Source organism: Talpa occidentalis, unplaced genomic scaffold (genome assembly GCF_014898055.3).
Source record: "Talpa occidentalis isolate TD23 unplaced genomic scaffold, MPIMG_talOcc4v2.1 talOcc4.6, whole genome shotgun sequence".
Taxonomy (NCBI): domain Eukaryota; kingdom Metazoa; phylum Chordata; class Mammalia; order Eulipotyphla; family Talpidae; genus Talpa; species Talpa occidentalis.
This window is the reverse complement of record NW_023604972.1, coordinates 26,721,347-26,739,008: the sequence shown is the minus strand read 5'-3', so window position 1 is coordinate 26,739,008 and position 17,662 is coordinate 26,721,347. Positions and strand designations below refer to the sequence as shown.

The 17,662-nt window shown below is 34.6% G+C and overlaps 1 protein-coding gene across 1 annotated transcript in view; it reads left to right on the top strand.

The window, feature by feature from the left end:
* Positions 1 to 16,585, top strand: part of GABRA4 (gamma-aminobutyric acid type A receptor subunit alpha4) — a 67,178-nt gene extending 50,593 nt beyond the window's left edge. Inside the window, exon 9 of the mRNA XM_037529642.2 lies at positions 15,960 to 16,585. Within this exon, the coding sequence (XP_037385539.1) occupies positions 15,960 to 16,493 (534 nt within the window). The 3' untranslated portion in view covers positions 16,494 to 16,585. The remainder of the gene's footprint in view (positions 1 to 15,959) is intronic.
* The last annotated feature ends 1,077 nt before the right edge of the window (positions 16,586 to 17,662 follow it).

Genomic DNA, 17,662 nt, shown 5'->3' with positions numbered 1-17,662 from the left:
TTGGCAACTGCAGGGTGGCATGCAATTTGGCAATCTATGTTGTGTCATCTTGGATGCCTGGAAGTCACTGTTTCCTATGGAAACAAAGGAAAGAAAAACATGAGAAAGAGTTCCGATTTTAGTATGCTGGGAAAGTATTTTAGAACTGAGGCACCAGCAGGCTTCCACAGAACTCAGATTGGCATTAAATTTTCATTTATTAATACCACAACGCTTTAGAATGTGGACTAGAGCCAAATTTTCTTTCATCCTGATGCGTTTTTTATTCGTGGTTTGTGGTCAAATGATGACACAGACATTTGCGTGGCACTTTTGATTCAACAGTGTTTGGTAAGTGCTCACAACACGCCAGGATCTCTGTACATGCACATGCAGTTACCTACTGATTCAACAAATGTTTGCTGAGTGTCTGATCTGTGCTTGCCATGTGCCACAGATTCAGGCTGCATACCCCTACCGTATGTCTCATGCCCATCCTGTCATATCCATAGAATATGTGTGTTTCTTTATTTGAAGTGAATCAATTATTTAGCAAGTATTCATTTGGTCTCAGCTCGGAAAGCCTATCACATTGGGAGCTAAGAGCAGAGCTGTGCACTGGTGATGGGGTTGAACAGTTCCCATCATGCTTTTGCTTTGGTCAGGGTTTCAGAGATCTTTTTCAGCTCTAGTCAGCTTGTTTTCATCAACACCCTCCAACTGAATGGCTCCCAAATCTTTATAATAGTGACTCATGCTCATATAATTCCATTTAGTGGGTGATTTGATGAAATTGAATGTCTTAAGTGAAGGAAACTCAGATTGTAATGTTGTTGGCTAAAGTTTAAAAGTTTCTACTCTGATGAGATTAAGTATCAACATTAAAAAATATTACAAAGGTAGCTTAAGCAGTTGCAATGGGAGTACTTGATCACAGGATGGGATAACAATATGGCTGGTTAGCATGACATCAGTGTTGCTGGGATCACTAATGGGCTACTGGGAATTCTTCCACAGTAATGCTGGAAACAGGGACTTGAGGTTTACTGTGGAACAGAAACTTAGGTTCAAGAGCCAGCTTTTTCTAAGGATGATCTCGTCCCCCATTGATTTGTTTAGTATCTCCAAAGCATTGCCTTTACTGCAAGGCAGACTGCTAAAATCCACTAACAGGTCACACAAAAGAACCTTCTATGCTGACCTTCCAAATAGTAGTTTCAGGTGTTCTTCTAGCTTGCAGGAGTAGAAGCATATGCACAATTTTATAATTTCAGTATTAAAATTAGCAAACAGATTTTACATCCTGGATTTTCCCCCATAGTGTCTTATTTTACTATGTCCTCTCTAAGAGCAGTATTTTAGCTTGGAATTTTCTTGGGTTTGTGCATATATTCATGGAAGATTAAAATAGCATTGCAGCTGTACAGAAAAACTGTTCTAGTGTGTGCTTTGAAAATCAGCTTTTCAATAACTGATAGCTTTAGAACTGTGATTGAGAGGAAAAATCCAGTTCTTGTTTAACAAGCTATTTCAGCCACTGGCTATGTGTTCCAAGCAGTTTGAAGAAGAAGACTCACATTTCTCATAACTTTGTTTCTGGAGTGGAAGGTTGGTGCCCATGGGCCTCATACTTTTTCTGTGTAGTGGAGGGCAACAAGAAAGTAGAGGTTGTTCCAGAAGGTAGGACACTTTTATGCTCAGTAGCAATCATTCAGTCATACTTTTAAACAAACAGATGTATAAAATGGGAGAGTAAAGGCATTTAGTTCTGGTTATCAGTTAATATTCCAGGATTGACTCATTAAACAGTCCATTATCTACTGTAGTGGCCCAGGAAGCATAATCTGGATAGAGTAAATGACTGTCATCTGATTTTCCAGTGGATTTAAATGCACTGCTTTTGGCTATATGGTTTTGCCAACTACTCATCTCAAGAGACACATTGTGTGAAGCTCTTTTTTGCTGTTTGGTGTATACAGGAGGGAATAAGTTTGTTGTTGATTTATTTCAATACAGTTTGCTTATTTATGTATTATTTATTCATTTGACTTTTTTCTTTTTTTTTACTGAATACTTTTTTAGTGACCAGTACTCTGTTAGTCAGTGGGGGAAAGAAATCAGTAAGATAGTGTTACTTCCCCAAAGAAACACATAGTCAGGAAGGGCACTCACAAAGCATAATGAATGTGAGGCTAGAAAAAAACATAGATGTATGAAGATTTATAATAGTCTGATTGGAGTCTCTGTAGTCGAGAATTCTGATGAGGCTGGTGGGATGTCTAGTTAAATTTTTCAGAAGAAGCAATGGTTAAGATACCATCTTGAAAAGCATAAAAAGGGAAGCAAATGAGATAGAGAAAAGAAGACAATGAGAAGAAAATATGAAAGACAATAAAGCTTGTTGAACTGCAAGAAGACATGATGGCTAGAAACCAGATGTTTTAATTGGGTTTTCCCAAGAACACTGTTGCAAGAATTCTTGAACAAGCAATTTATTGTTGAGGTGATCCCAAGAAACACTGTGATGCAAGTGAGATGGAAAGGAGGGAAATCCAATAAAGTAGGATTAATGAGCAGGTTTATCACTATGTGCTCATCATATTAGACGCTGTGCAAAGATCAGATCTGTGTGGAATACTCCTCAGAGCTGTCTTGTGGGGTGTCAAAGAACTCTTACTTATTGCTGATTAGGTTTAATTTTCTTGTGCTTTTGGTCAAACTTTGCCCTCCACTTCAGTCAAGCACCTGTAGACAGAGGATGCCCTAAATGGCTATACCATCAGCTTGTCTGGAGCAATGTTCTGAGTTAAACAAATGAATATGAACCAGGCACTGATAGCATATGCTACATTAGGTGCATGGGATGGTTGAAAAGAAGTTTGGGGAATAAAAGGAAGATGAGATTTGCCTAGAAGACAGGGAACAGATCAGGTAGAATGTTATACCATTTAAGTGTTTTTAAAACGGTAGTGTTTCAACTGACAGAATTTCAAGGAAGTGACATGATTAGGTTTATAATGCATAAATATTATTTTAGTGGAGAGTAGAGAGGAAAGTTTCATAAGGATGTCAGGTCTAAGAATATTTATAGTCTGTTCTATAGCCAAATGAGAAATGTTGAATGTCTTTACAATAGCAAGGGAAATGAACGGATAGATTGGAAAAAATATTGAGGACATTGGAAGGAAAATAATAGGGCAGGAGGAGGCAAGAATAATAGAAATTTTGTGACATATTTTATAGCTATTCTATAAAATTCTATAAAATCTAGAATATAGCCAGGGAGATGTATTTGTTTGGATGAATATATTTCAATCATTGGACATGAATAAATATGTACATAGATTAAACTTTGGACAAAGGCAAGAATGTATGTTACATAGGATAGGAATTTTGAATTCTCCTTCCACTTTGTTGCATCATCAAACCTCAAACTGATACCTGTCATGTAGACAACAAATATTTGTTGAATAATCAAATGAATCAATGAGTAGCTAGATGACTGAATGAATTACAAGTTTGGTATGCCTTAAGCATATCTGTATGATGTCCTATTGGACATATGAATTTAGAGTTTAGAGAGAATTTGCTACTGATATTGCTATAATAATGATAATCTAAGCTACTGGATCGACTTATTTATCAGAAGATTGAGACATCTGAGATGGCTGAGGGTTGAACCTATAGAAAGGTAACATTTTAGGATTAGAAAGAGGGAGAGCATCTCACATTGGAGACTGGGACTGGGAAGGGGAATATGATTATATTATGGAATTTATAGGAAAAAATTAAAGAAGGAAGATGTGATCAATGGTGCTAAATCCTAGAGACAGGAAGTGAGAAAGAGATTTTTTAAAAGTGTGCTTTGGCATAATCCACAGAGAGTTTCAAGGGGAAAATGGAAGGGAAATAATAAAAACAAGGTTGAGAAAATGAAAGGTACAGAAGTGAAAACCGTAAGTATAGACAATTGTCCCCCAAAGCAGCAATGATACAGAGTAGCAGCTAGAAGAAATCAAAGTTATTGATATTTTTATTTGCTTTTTTATAATCAGAGAGAAATCTATGTTCTATGTTGAGAAAATGCAACTATTTTAAACAATACTGATATAATTAATTAGAACAAAATCCACAGGATCCTTGATTTCATGTCTCCAAGCATTCATCAACCCATAAGGAACCTTTGAAATGGGAACCAATAATTATAATTTCCTCCATTTGGCAGGTTTGAGCAACTTGAATTTAGCTAGTGCTTAGAATTGCCCAAGGAATGAAGTTCATTATAGTAGAATAAGAAGCAAAATGAATTTTGAATAGAGTCCCAAATGTAAGATCCCCATATATTTCTTACATTTCTGAGATGAATATTTATAGTATTCATCTACCATTTTGTTGTGCTGAAAAAATAGATATCTGAGTATAGCAATGATTTATATAGTAATATTTTACCTTGTAGGGATTATCTATATATCTGCCTTAGAATATAAAATGCCAACAATATAATATTTAATGAGTATTAATCACTTACTATATCCAAATGGTATGTTAGTTACTTTATAGAATCTATTCCATCAGTAAGTCTAAGAAGTAGTTATCAAAATTATCCTTACTTTACCCAGAAAGAATCTGAAACACAGAGGTTAAATGATTTCTCCAAGGTCATAGATTTAATACAATAAATTCCAAACCTTGAACTCACCTAATTTCAGACCCTGTGATTCTGACTTTCTGCCATATAACAATGATGTTAAAGATAGATATATTTGGTAGCTTTTGGATCTAAGACTTATTTTATAGATATTTATAGATATTTATAGAGGCCACATTTCCTTTGCTGCCAACCAGATATTTGGGTCCTCTAGTTTTTGGCCTGCTTGAATGAAGTGGTTATCTTGATGGTATACATTAATGTGCTGATGAGCCATTTGCCATAAATTGCAACTCAGCTACTGGTTCAATTCTTGCTAAATTTGCAATCTGCCTTTACTGAAGTGCAAAATTGGCTTTCTTGTCATAAAGTGGTAGAACATGCAAAATAGTCTAATACCTTATTTTCTAGCTCAAGTAAGATTAGCTAGGCTCAGAGAAAGTTTTTAAGATTTTCACTTTGGTTGAACAGCTGTTTCAGCATGAGAGCCTTGTTAAATGTTGAATGGTTTTGATAATGCCCCATTGGAAATGATAGCAGATAGCATGGCACTTACTCCTCAGGACAAGTCAAATTATTTCCTGGAGAAAAACCAAATGACTTCAACTACTTGGGAAGTTGTCTGTTCGACAATGTAAGAGCTACCAACTGGTGTCTTGGTAGAATGTCAATTTGTTCTGCTGACTTAATAGCAGTTTTACTGTAGATGAAATAGATTTGTAATGAATTGTGTTAACAGAATAATTCAACATTGCTCTTTTTTTTTTTTTTCCAATTGACTGTGCTTCCAGTCACAAAGGCTAGGGAAGAGGCATACACAATTACAAAAAGTAATTGCATACACAATAGGTGCCTTAATGAGTCATTCGATGATACATATACATGTACACACACATTTACTTTATACATAATTTGGCACAATGCATTGCTGAACTTCACTAACTTTAATTATTTGTAGATAATCATATGTGTTTGAAATATCACCTCAAGTCAGAGACTATAATCAGTGCTGATGTTGATACCTTCCCTGTTTATAATTAAAGTTGAAATTGCAGTGTCCTATGAAATGGGGGGAAAGTGTTTCAATTTTATCATGTAACCGAATAGTAAGTTTTTAAACATTTTTATTGCTGTATTAAAACTTAAGGGAAAGTTTGTGGAAAAAAGTTGGGCATAGCTTTTGTCTCACAGAGGAACATCATGAAAATATTTTTGTTACATAGACGATGTAGATATTGAATAATATATAGATTTATTTTTAATACAACTTGAACAGAAGGTTTCTTCAGGTAAAAAAAAAAAGTAAACTAGATTCTATTTGTTGTTAAGATAAAATTTTCTATAGATAATTCATCCAAATGTGGGCCTGTCCATAAATATTTAGAACAGACTATGGCGGATACCTGGGATGCAAAATAATATCTATAAGCACATAATGATAACTAAGTATCAAAGATACAGGAAAAATATTGGGAAGCATGGAATCCACAAAAACCCTAACAGATGAACAATTTTCATATATACTGAAAAGGAAGCACTGTCGAAACACAGACTGCTGTGGACATATTTCCAGCAGACTCTTTTCTGCTTTCTTTCAATCCCATGAACATATGCATATGCTGTTGTAAGCAGCTTCTTGACATGGTTAAAAGTATGGTCTTGGGATTCAAAACATGACTCTAACCCACTTTAACTGTGTGACCTTTGGAGAAGTACCCAACTTTTCTAGGTTTCAGTGTCCTCACTGAAAAAGTGAGAATAATAAAATTATCTCCTGGATGGAAGGAGGAAATATGTGAGGTTATTTGTGAAAACCATTTAGTGTACTGCATGGTCCTTAGTAAGTGCTCAATGAATTGTAGAAATGTTGATAAATATTCAAGATTTCTGTCTGACAAATGCTAGTTGTACCAGATATTAATTTTGTTAATGTAGCTTCTGAATGTAAAGCGCTGCCTTGATTGTAATTCAAAAGAATTTAATAGTAGGAAGATAGGAGAACTTTAGAACGTTCTCATAGGATCTCAAATTTCAGTTGACAGGGAAATGTATTGGCCTTCCTTATCCTGTGCCACTTTGAAAAGTGTTTCCGCTATCATCAGGTACTTCCTTCCCTACTCCACACTCTCTCTTTCAGTCAGTTTAGTCTAATTTATCCCTAGTATTTCAGCTGTGTGTCGCTTTCACATAGATGCTTTCTCAGCAACCAGACTAGTTTACGAACTCTTCATTTCTTTTAATTTTCTTTATAGATTTTATCCATTATTATAATTTAAAAATAATTATTGGTAGAAACTGTAAGAACTATATTTTTTCACAATACCCAGTAAAATAACTTGAAAAATTAGGCACTCAATATATATTTATTGAATGAATGACTAAATGGGGAGAATCAGTGTCTTAATAAGTCCTTTATTGCTTATGCACTCAATTGTGGATCTTCCATTATTCACTTCCAACAAGAGGTGATTTGTTTTTTTCTAGAAATAGATGTCTTAAAGCTATTATAAATGCTTGATTCAGTAGGCAAACTTTGTCTAATGTTCCAAAAAAGTTATCAGCAAGATTTAGGTAAACTTCTTGGCTCACCAAAGTCTTCCTTACACTGCATAGCTGTGATTTTACTAAAGGAAGTGGTTGCTAATGCTATGGCTTAGGAAGAAGTCCCCACTCCCACCCCAGTCATTTCCTGCCCAGCAGAAGTATGTTGAAGACCTGGTCTTGATGAATTACTGCTTTTTAGACAGTGCCTCTATTGCTTTTGCTGATACAGATCAAATTTGACTCAGAATACTTGCATGCCAATCTCTTATTGGGTTGGCATGGATCTGAATCTTTCTGGATGGCTATTTTATCCTAACACAATTTCATTACAATCAAATCATATCAACTCTATATTTAAAAAAGCACTGTCCAAATGTTTGAATGTAACTTTTTGCATATTTTGAAACTAAAACAAATAATTTTCATAGGATAATGTGGATGCTTAAAAAAAATTAATTTGGTTGGCTACATTAGGAATTATAAAACCAAGTAAGATTTTTTTTATAATGTTTTATCAGATGATTACATATGTTATGGCAGAATTCTGTTAGGAAACCAGGCAACACTCAGAGAGCAGGAGCGAAGATCTTATGTATGCTGGCAGCCTGGGAAGAGATCTTTCTCCAAAGTCTGAGCACTGAGAAATTAGGTAACAGAGTATTTATTGCCTCAGCAGGGGTACATTTACATTTTGAAGCCAGCAAGGAGCACAGAAGCAAGCGATTCCTAAGCAGTTATCTGGGTGTAAGTCAGGTGTGTGACCTTGAGAAGGTTTATCAGTTACTCCCTGGAACTTTCAGTCTATATTGAGGCTTTGTCTCAACATAGCTTCAGACATTTTCCACTTCATATATATTAATTCTACAGTGATGTATTAAAATATTAATATAAAATATGAAAAAGTAGTTATAAATTGCTGTTGATAATATTTTCCCAATATTTAAACAAATAAATTCTCTGAAATCCACAATGAATGTATACACATACACACATACAGAATTATACATGAGAATCATAATCTGAACAGAAACATAAGTACTTAGAAGAAAATATTGGGTAATTAAAGAATGATCTGAAGCTAAGTTCAAACTAGAACCCAGTTAATCAAACTCCTTTGATGGGATTGTGGAGAAAGTGAAAGAAACTCAAGCGGTATCCTGGAGGAATCTTGTATCTAGGCAACTTGTACAGTTTAGATAGAGGATGTAGATAATGCCCCCTGGTGGATATGAAATAGAATTTCACTCATCCAATACAAGTAAAAATATTGCAGAGAAATCATTGCTTAGTTCTTATGAAAAACATCTCAGTGTATCTGTGTATTTTGTATCTTTACTCTTCTCAAGATCTGGGCTTACCAGAACAGACTAGAGACAAAATATCTGAAGAGAATTGTACATTTGTTCAGGTTTGCTTATTTTTCCCCTATGAAAATATTATCCACTATTTAAAAATCTTAGAATTTGTGTGGCTTGAATTTAATTTTACTGAAGCTCAATGATTATTTTAGTCTTCACAGCCTTCAAAATAAGATTGAATGTCTTAAATAACAGAAGTTTATTTTCTCATAGTTTCTAGAGACTAGAAAATCCAAGATTAAGTGTCCAGCAGGGTCTCATTTCTGGTGAAAGCTCTCTATTAGTTACCTTCTTGCTGTGTTCTCATATAAAACAGAGAATGAATGCTCTGGTGTATCTCCTTTGTCAGAAAACCAATTCTATCTGATCAGGGCTCCATCCTTAGGACTTCATTTAGCCTCTCATTATTTTCTTAGGATAGTCACATGGACAGTTAGGACTTCCATGTATGCACTTTAAAGGAACACATTTCCAGCCATTGCTACAATTGTGACCTCTTAATGTTACCATTTATTTTCTTTCTTTGATGCTTGTTGAGATCTGCTGGGCCCATTCTGGTCCTCTCTATTGCCATGTTCTTGCTTCCAGTTTATCTGTGGAAGACAGTCCTGAAACAGATATTTTAAAAAGGTGATACTATAGTGTCAGACCAATGTATTTGCAGGTACAATTCTTTTTCATATTCCATTATATTTAGAAAGTGGGCCAGCTAAAAATGGGTTGCCAAAGTTCTAATTGTGAGCCAATGTTCTAAATATCATTTCAGGGAATAATGAAGCGTGAGTATCATCTTGTAGGTTGTATTACAAGAATGAGTTTTTGTTCCTTCTCTGATTACCAGTTTCTAGGCTTCATTGAGAGTTGGAAAAGTCCCAGAGAGACCAGTGATCTGATATAATAATATATGCCTCAGTCTCATTACATAACCGACACCTTTTCTGGACATTGAAATACTTGTGGGTATAGTTATTCCTCCTAGAGCATGAATATGGTTGTGGTAGTTAGTAAAAGCCTGTGAGCTGAGCACCAAGTACAGAAAAACTGATAAGTAAAAGGTTGCCACTAAAATTGCTATTGTTGCCCTTGCTATTTTTTTCTAAAGGAGTTTAAAAAAATTTAATTTAAAAATATTTTATTAATATTTAATATTTTAAATATGTAATATGTATCAATAAATATTTAATACTCAATATTTGATATTAATTATTTTTATATTTAACATTATAAATAATAGGATATATAATATAATGTATGTAATGTATAATATAGTAAAATAATATAAATATTAGTAGGGTTTACTTCAGTGTTAATTCTTGCTTTTACTTTGTCTAATATGTATTTTACCTTTGCTACTGCATTTTCTATTTCCTTGTATTTATTTCTGTTTTTAGCCAGTAACATTCTTTTTGTGACTGGCTTCACCACAGACTATGGTTTGCTTCAATGGTCCTCAGCCATTCTAATTATTAATGATAACTATATTGTTATAAATATATAGAAAATACCTTCTAAAATTTTGTGGGTTTTTTTAGTTATTTATTTCTGAGTGGTATAGCTTTGTTCTTCTTGGGTATTTTGGGGGGCAGAATTTTATTATCTTCCCTCTGGTGAATTATTTCTATATAATATTAATTTGATGCCTAGTATATAATTTCATTGTATTATATTATTATTTATTCATTATTAGGAATCTATATTTATTACTCATGTTTTAGTAAGGACTTTGAAGTTTCAAAAGATTAAATAACTTGCCAAATATCTCAGAGCTAGTAAATGTCAAATTCACTGTTTGATTCCAGGTCTGTTTGGTTTTGAAGGCCCATAAGCCTAACCATTTAGTCAGTGTTTCCCATTGTCTGATCCCTTATCACTGTTAATAGCATAATTGATAAATAAGATAAATAGGACCCAAGGCTTATTTTTATAAACTAGCTGTCAGGTTATTTTTATAAACACTTAGAATAACTACAATCCTGCTTTTCATCATAGGAAGAGAGAAGATTGATCCAGTTTAGTGTTTCCATTTGGAGAAAGTAAATGGAGTGACCTTTGCCCTCAACTTTCTCAAGGGTTATGTTGGCAGTATTGGTGAACACAGCTTCTGAGGAGTTCCAAGTAGCATTTCTGTCAAGTTCACTTGACCTAGCTGAGAACTTCACCTGTTCTGACTAGTGAAGTCTCTGACAAAGTCTTCATTAGAGCCATATACTTCAAACACACAAAGCATTGGCAAATAAAAAGAAGCACTAAGAATCATTATGACACAAAACACAATATCGCATGTCTTCAGGAAATTCTAATATTTTACACCTTCAATTTTTAAATATGTAAGGGCAAAAAAGATGAATTTTGTAAGATCCTGTTCTCTGGTAATTCCAAATTGAAGACATAAATATCTTATCTCAGTGCTTTATATTGAAAGTAATATTTCTATAGCTTATGTAAATACAAACATGAATTAAATGCGAACTTGGGAGGAAATGAAATCCAATAAATAGAGAACTTAGCATTTTCATTTCTACATTTTGTTGCTCCACGTATGACAGAATCCCCTGGTATCTGTTTATGAAATATTTAGCATGTTTATTTGGAGGTGATTTTTTTCCAATCTCTCTGCAGTAGCACTTTCTAAAACCACTATTATTGATAGTCCTTAGTGAATCATTACCTTGGGGTTTAGTTTCAGCTCCTCTACCATACTTTGCTTACTTCCTTATTAAATAAGATGTGTGGCAAATCCCTGAAGCCCTGTCAGAATGGCTTGAGTAAGTGTCTTTACGTTATTGGATTTTTTTTTTTTTTACTATGTTACTCATTGATATTCTAGAAGATAAACCTGTTCATTATTAGCCTTGTTTGTTTTTAATTTAGAAGAGTTAAATTACATTTTATTAAACTTCATTAGCTTCTCAAGCAAGCAATATGAGCGAACATAGCTTGCATTCTGCAAACCTCGTCTAAGTCACTTTATCTCATTGCTGGTAAAGTAATAAGTTGAGACGATTTTTTTTTTTTTTGCAGCTGATAATACTTCTTTAGAAATTGTGTCAGATCACAGTCATGATTGACGAATTGCTTGGATCTGCTTCTGTTTGCCTGTTGCTGCTTTAATTTGTTGGTAGTGTTTGAATCTGCCACCTCGCATCTTTATCCCACCAGTTTCCTTGCTTCGGGCTATTGTGACTAATGACAAAGTGATTTCAAACTAAATCATTTTTTAAAATTCAAATGAAGCTTAGGTGCTTTTCTTGCTTGTAACCACTGTGTGTCTTCTGAATATTGATGGAACCACTCAACTCTCTACACTCCAAGAAACATAATATCCATCTGACTGATGCTAGTTTTTCCAAAACTTGAAGCCTGTGTGTGAATATTATTCCTAGTGAGTCTTGTGCCAGGTAGGTCAGCAGATTTTTCAGTCCTTTTGTAATTTGTCATCATGGAAAATGACTATTTCTTACATAGTAGTCTTTGAGACATTGGTACAAAAATACTTAAGTATCATTTGGCTGCTTGACAGAGAGTAAAGTTTTAAGCCTTGAATTGGCCTAATTCTGCTTCCCTTTGTGTAAGTTCTGATACACAGAGTATTGATATGCCCTAGGAATTCTTGGGTTGAGACTGAGTTAAGATAATTTATACACCTTAAGCACTATCCACAATATTTTAGAAAGCTTACCCACACATGAATAGTAATCTGGAGGTCAGATAGAATTTTTGACATTTTAATTTCTTTTGTTTGAAAAAGTATCTTGAATCTGTACTGTACCATTTCAGCGGCATGTGTTAAACATGAAGTATTTGCCAACTGTGTGGATTTATACAGTAAATCATCCTACATAGATTAATATGGATTGTCTTTATGCTCTAGAATTTCCTTAATACTTTTAAACTGGGACTAAAAATGTTCACTTTGTTTTCAGATAGTAACCCTGGTGATACTCTTTATATTTCTCGCTTCATTTTCATAGTCTTGTATTGATGATTGCTTTTTTCCAGTCACTTTTGACTGATCTTAGTATTTTGACTTAGAATCATCATTTTCTTTAGTCATATTTTTCAAATCTATTTATTTATAACATGTCTAGTAGTAGATGTGAGAATGGAGTTTCTAAACTCAACATGACGCTTACAAATATGAAATGAACATATGTCAAAGTTTGTTCATATCATTAATGAGAGAACTATTTAAATGGTAAAACTGCTTCAAATTACTTTAAATAGTAACTGGCCTTTTTTTTTTTTAAAGGGGCACTAGAATAAAATTGTTAGGTTAGATACAAATTGAATAATACCCTAATGGGTAACGAAGTGACCTTTGGTGGTCTTCCTACTGTAAGAGATTCTACCTGTGAACATGCAGTTTCACAATGTTTCATCCAGTGTTAAATAGCAAAATCAAACTCAAGTAAATTCCCTTAGAGGTTTACTAATCCGTAGGTGGACTTGTTAAAGAGTGTTCCATTATGATGTTTGTATTTTCTGACTTCTAAGCCTTGAATAATGTATTTTAGCTGTACATTACTATTGGAAGTACTTGACTGGGGCCTCCCTGGTGGCTCAAGGGTTTAAGATGCAGCCTATGAAGCTGTCTGCAGCCACTGCAACACGAATTCAATCCCCAGCCAGGGATCTACACACAGGATGCAGCAGATCTCTCCTGTCTCACCTGCTGCTCCCCTCAGCAGTGTATTTCAGTACATCTGCCTATTCTGCTCCCTAGTCTGTCTCTGGTGAATCCTCTCACCCCTCACACCTCTGGCTTGTACCCCAGTTCTTGTATGCATAAATAAATAAGTCTTGAAGAAAAAAAAAGAAGTACTTGACTGAATCAAATAGATAGGTTTAGTTTGACTGGTACATGGCTCCCTTCTCCACGACTGTGCATGGAGGGGCACGTGGCAGAGACTCAGCACCTCACCAGAGCCTTCCAGCCAGTCATGACCTTTCTGCTTTTATTTTCCTTTACTGTTAAATGAGGAACTAGAATAAGCTGATCAGTAAAATCTCTCCTAGTTTTAAAATGTTGTCTCTTTTTTTTTTTTTTTTTTTTAAGAATGGGATTAGAAAGGACAAAATACCTTTGTTCTTTATCTAGTATGTGGAGTTAGGCAACAGTACCTCCTAACTGTCCTCAATGAGTTCTGGGCAGGCTAGCCTTTTAATTGTCCATAATATCTGAAAAGCTCAGAAGAGGCTTGGCAATACCTCCTATTAGGACCCTTGGCTAATTGGTGTACATATTGTATATAATATCACAAAATAATGTTGAATGATAAAAAACTACAAAACCTCAATGGCATTTATTTATTTATAAATAAACATTTATAAATAAACATTTGTTTATAAATATACATTTATTTTTGCTCTCAAGTATGAGCCAACTGGGAAGTTCTGTTGGTCTTGATTGAAATTGACTGAGTTCATTTGTCTCTTAGTTGGGACAAACTCATGTGTCCAGTGTTCAGATCACTGTTAAGTGATTTTGGATAGCTTCACTGAGATGGCTGACTCTGTTTAAAAAGGATCTCTCCAGGGCCTCCCCAGTGGCGCAGCAGTTGAGTGCTGGGTTGCGAAGCTGCCCGCGGCCTCTGCTGCGCCGGTTCGATCCCCGGCTGCTCCCGGCCACTGGAGGAGGGTCCCACCTGGCGCGCAGACCTCTCCTGCCGCCCGCTGCTCCCCTCAGCAGTGTACTTCGGTCCTTCTGCCTGCTCTGCTCCCCGCTCTGGCTCTGGTGAATTCTCTCACCCTCCCGCGCTTCTGACTGTACCCAGTGCATGTATAAACAAAACAAACAAACAAACAAACAAACAAATAAATAAATAAAACATGCCTCTATTAAAAAAAAAAAAAAAAAAAGGATCTCTCCAGGTTACTAGAGAAGACCTATTCTTGTGGTATTGGGACTTTTTTGAGAGAGACTATGGAAGCAAGCAAGCACTTTTAAACCTTAGTGTTTAGGTTTATGTCAATTTTGATTTCGATTGTCTCCACCAAAATTAGGTGCCATATGTTAGCTTACAATTACTTGTGAGTTGATCTGCGGCCTGCGTTGATGAATTCCCCAGGTAGATGTGAAGAATGCTTTCTAAATCTTGCAGACTACTTCAGTTTTGCTCTTTGTGAACCTTTTTTTCTTTTTTTTCTCAGTCACCTTGAAGTCATAGTTCACAAGTAAATGAGATATTGTTTTGAGAATTTTCAATCTTCTTAATGAGTGTGGCACTGAAAAAAAAAAAAAGACTTTGTATAGTAAAAATTTCATTGAAAAGTGAGCTTTAAATTAATTGTATATAGTATTATCTGTGAATTTTCCTGTAGACTGGCTCCTTCCATTGTTGAACTACTCTCCTCATCTCTTTCCTCTACTTCTCTATCTCTTCATCCACCCATTTACTCCATAACATGGTAGTGGGCGAGGGTATAGGAAGTAATTAAAACTACTTTAACTTTAACATAACTTAGAATAAACGTAATTTAGGAGGAAAAATTTATTGCTATCATCGTGATACATTCTGAAGTCATGCGTAATTATTTTGGGGGCTCATTTGAGCTACTGCTTCATTAGCATAGACAATGTATATTTGCCTATCAAAAGATAAGGAAAATTAATTTTTAATATTTACTATGTGACTGTATTCAAATATAGTTTTATTTGACATAGAAATGAATTTGATGGAAAAGAGTAAATTGCATTTTGGTTTAAGCACTTTTTATTAGTAAATAGTCTAAACTCAAATATTTATGCAAAGATATGATGGTGCTAGTTATATGTCTATTTCAACATTTATTTAGAATCTGTTTTCTTTTGCATTTTTTATGATGAAAAACTAAAATGCACCAGAATTTCCCGATTTTATAATAATGTGTATGATTGTGCAAAATTATGACTGTAAATTCTAGGGTTTTGAAAATTGAAACTTTTGGAGGTTTTTGGTTTTTTTTTTTGACTCCTGTGCACATGATGGTTATTCTGTGCAGAAGAGTAGGTATAATACTTACCATTTATTAGACAAATACATATATAAAACTCATTGAATGCAAACAGTATTGTCACAATATTATAGTATCACACAATATTGTTCACAATAAAATTGAACGAAGTTATAGTTAACACCATGAACTCTTAAAACCAAGCATAATCATAGTTAATAGTCCTATAATTATAAGCTTTCTATAGATTTAAATTCTAATTTCTTATAAAAATGGATAATATTTGGAATATAAGATCTTTGATTTAGAGTTTCAACTCTATGCAAATTCTTTTTCAGCTGGGTATTTTTAAGCTTTTACATAAGCTGAATAATTGTAGTTTATTTTGAAAGGTTTATCTCAGGGAAATAACTAATTTTAATGATTTGATCGCTTTAAATTTTGTATAAGGGTACATAAAATTACATAACCAATAAAATTTTAATATACCTTTTCAGAACACTAATGCCAATCTGAATATGAGAAAAAGAACAAATGCCTTGGTTCACTCTGAATCTGACGCTGGCAAGAGAAGCGAGGTGGGAAACCATTCGAGCAAATCTCCCACGGTTGGTCAAGGATCTGCTGGAGTAACATCGCAGTCTTACTTAGCTTCCAGCCCCAACCCGTTCAGTCGCGCAAGTGCAGATGAAACTATATCTGCTGCAAGAGCACGTCAGTCTGGTCCTCCTTCTACTCCTGGTAGAACTGGGTTTATGCCCCAGAAAGCTTCAGTTGGATCTGCTTCTACCCACCATGTGTTTGGATCAAGACTGGAAAGAATTAAGACCACAGTTAATACCATAGGGGCATCTGGGAAGTTGTCAGCTACTACCCCTCCCTCTGCTCCACCACCTTCTGGATCTGGCACAAGTAAAATAGACAAATATGCCCGCATTCTCTTTCCAGTAACATTCGGGGCATTTAACATGGTCTATTGGGTAGTTTATTTATCTAAGGACACTATGGAGAAATCAGAAAGTCTAATGTAATTTTGTTGCTATAGTTGTTTCCTAAAAGATAGAATTAATGCAGACTGTCTTTTTAAATGTTTTTAAAGACAACAATTATTCCTTACTAAAATAAAAATTCTATGTGATTTTCCCATTTAAAAAAGTCAAGACATTTATGGGAGAGTTAATTGGTTCCTCAGTGAAATGAAAGTGAGCCATCTTCCATTTCAGAAAGGTGATTTAAGTAGAATCAATTCAACATTCAAATGAGATGAAATACAGACCACCCTGAAAAGTTGAGAAAAGAGAAATAGGATTATTATAGATTCGTGGTGCACATTTATGCATTGAAATTTGAAAACAGATTGACATTTTAAATTATACACTATGAATATCAACCAGTTACCCTAAATTTCCCAGTGGCACTGCCCCTAATCAGAATTATTTATTGAATATCATATGCAGTGATCTTTGGACATCCTTAGTACCTGCAAGAAAAGGACTTTCCTTGTTTACTTATTAAATGAAATATTTTAAATAGGAAAAAGGAACAAAACAAACACTGACCAATAAAGTAAACCTCTGCTGCATCAAAAACAGACAGAAACCAGGGAAAATAAATTTCCACTCATGTGTTGGCCAAATAGGACTTACCAGTTGACTTGAAAATTTGTGCTCTGAACCAAAGTTTAACTTATTGTATGAATTCTTTTTGATAGTAGTTCACTCAGTTATGTATTCTTTCAACATATTTATTCAGTGCCTACCATGTTCCAGGCACTAAACACTGTCTCTCTAGGAATGCTTTTTTACCTTTACCTGTAATATTGCTTAGGTGGTTGAACAGTCAATGCATGCTAATGAACCCTAGATTAGCTGAGGACATTGCACTCTTTAGTGGAGGAAATTTATTAGTGTCTGAAAACATACTCAAAATACTTGTTTCTCCTACATTGATAAAGTATATTGTGAACAAGTATTTAGGTCACATCTAGTTCAAATATTTGAAATAAGAAAATGATAGTACAACTTCAGCAATTGACTTTCAGAATGTAATGAAAATGTGGTGTGGATTGTCCTCTAAGTGAAAAGCACTATGTACGTGAAAGTAGAAATCTGGACTCCTGATCAGTTGATGATCTGTCTCAAATTTGAGCAGGATCATAGAATCATCAGAATTGGGAATTTGAAACAAGATTCTTTTTCCA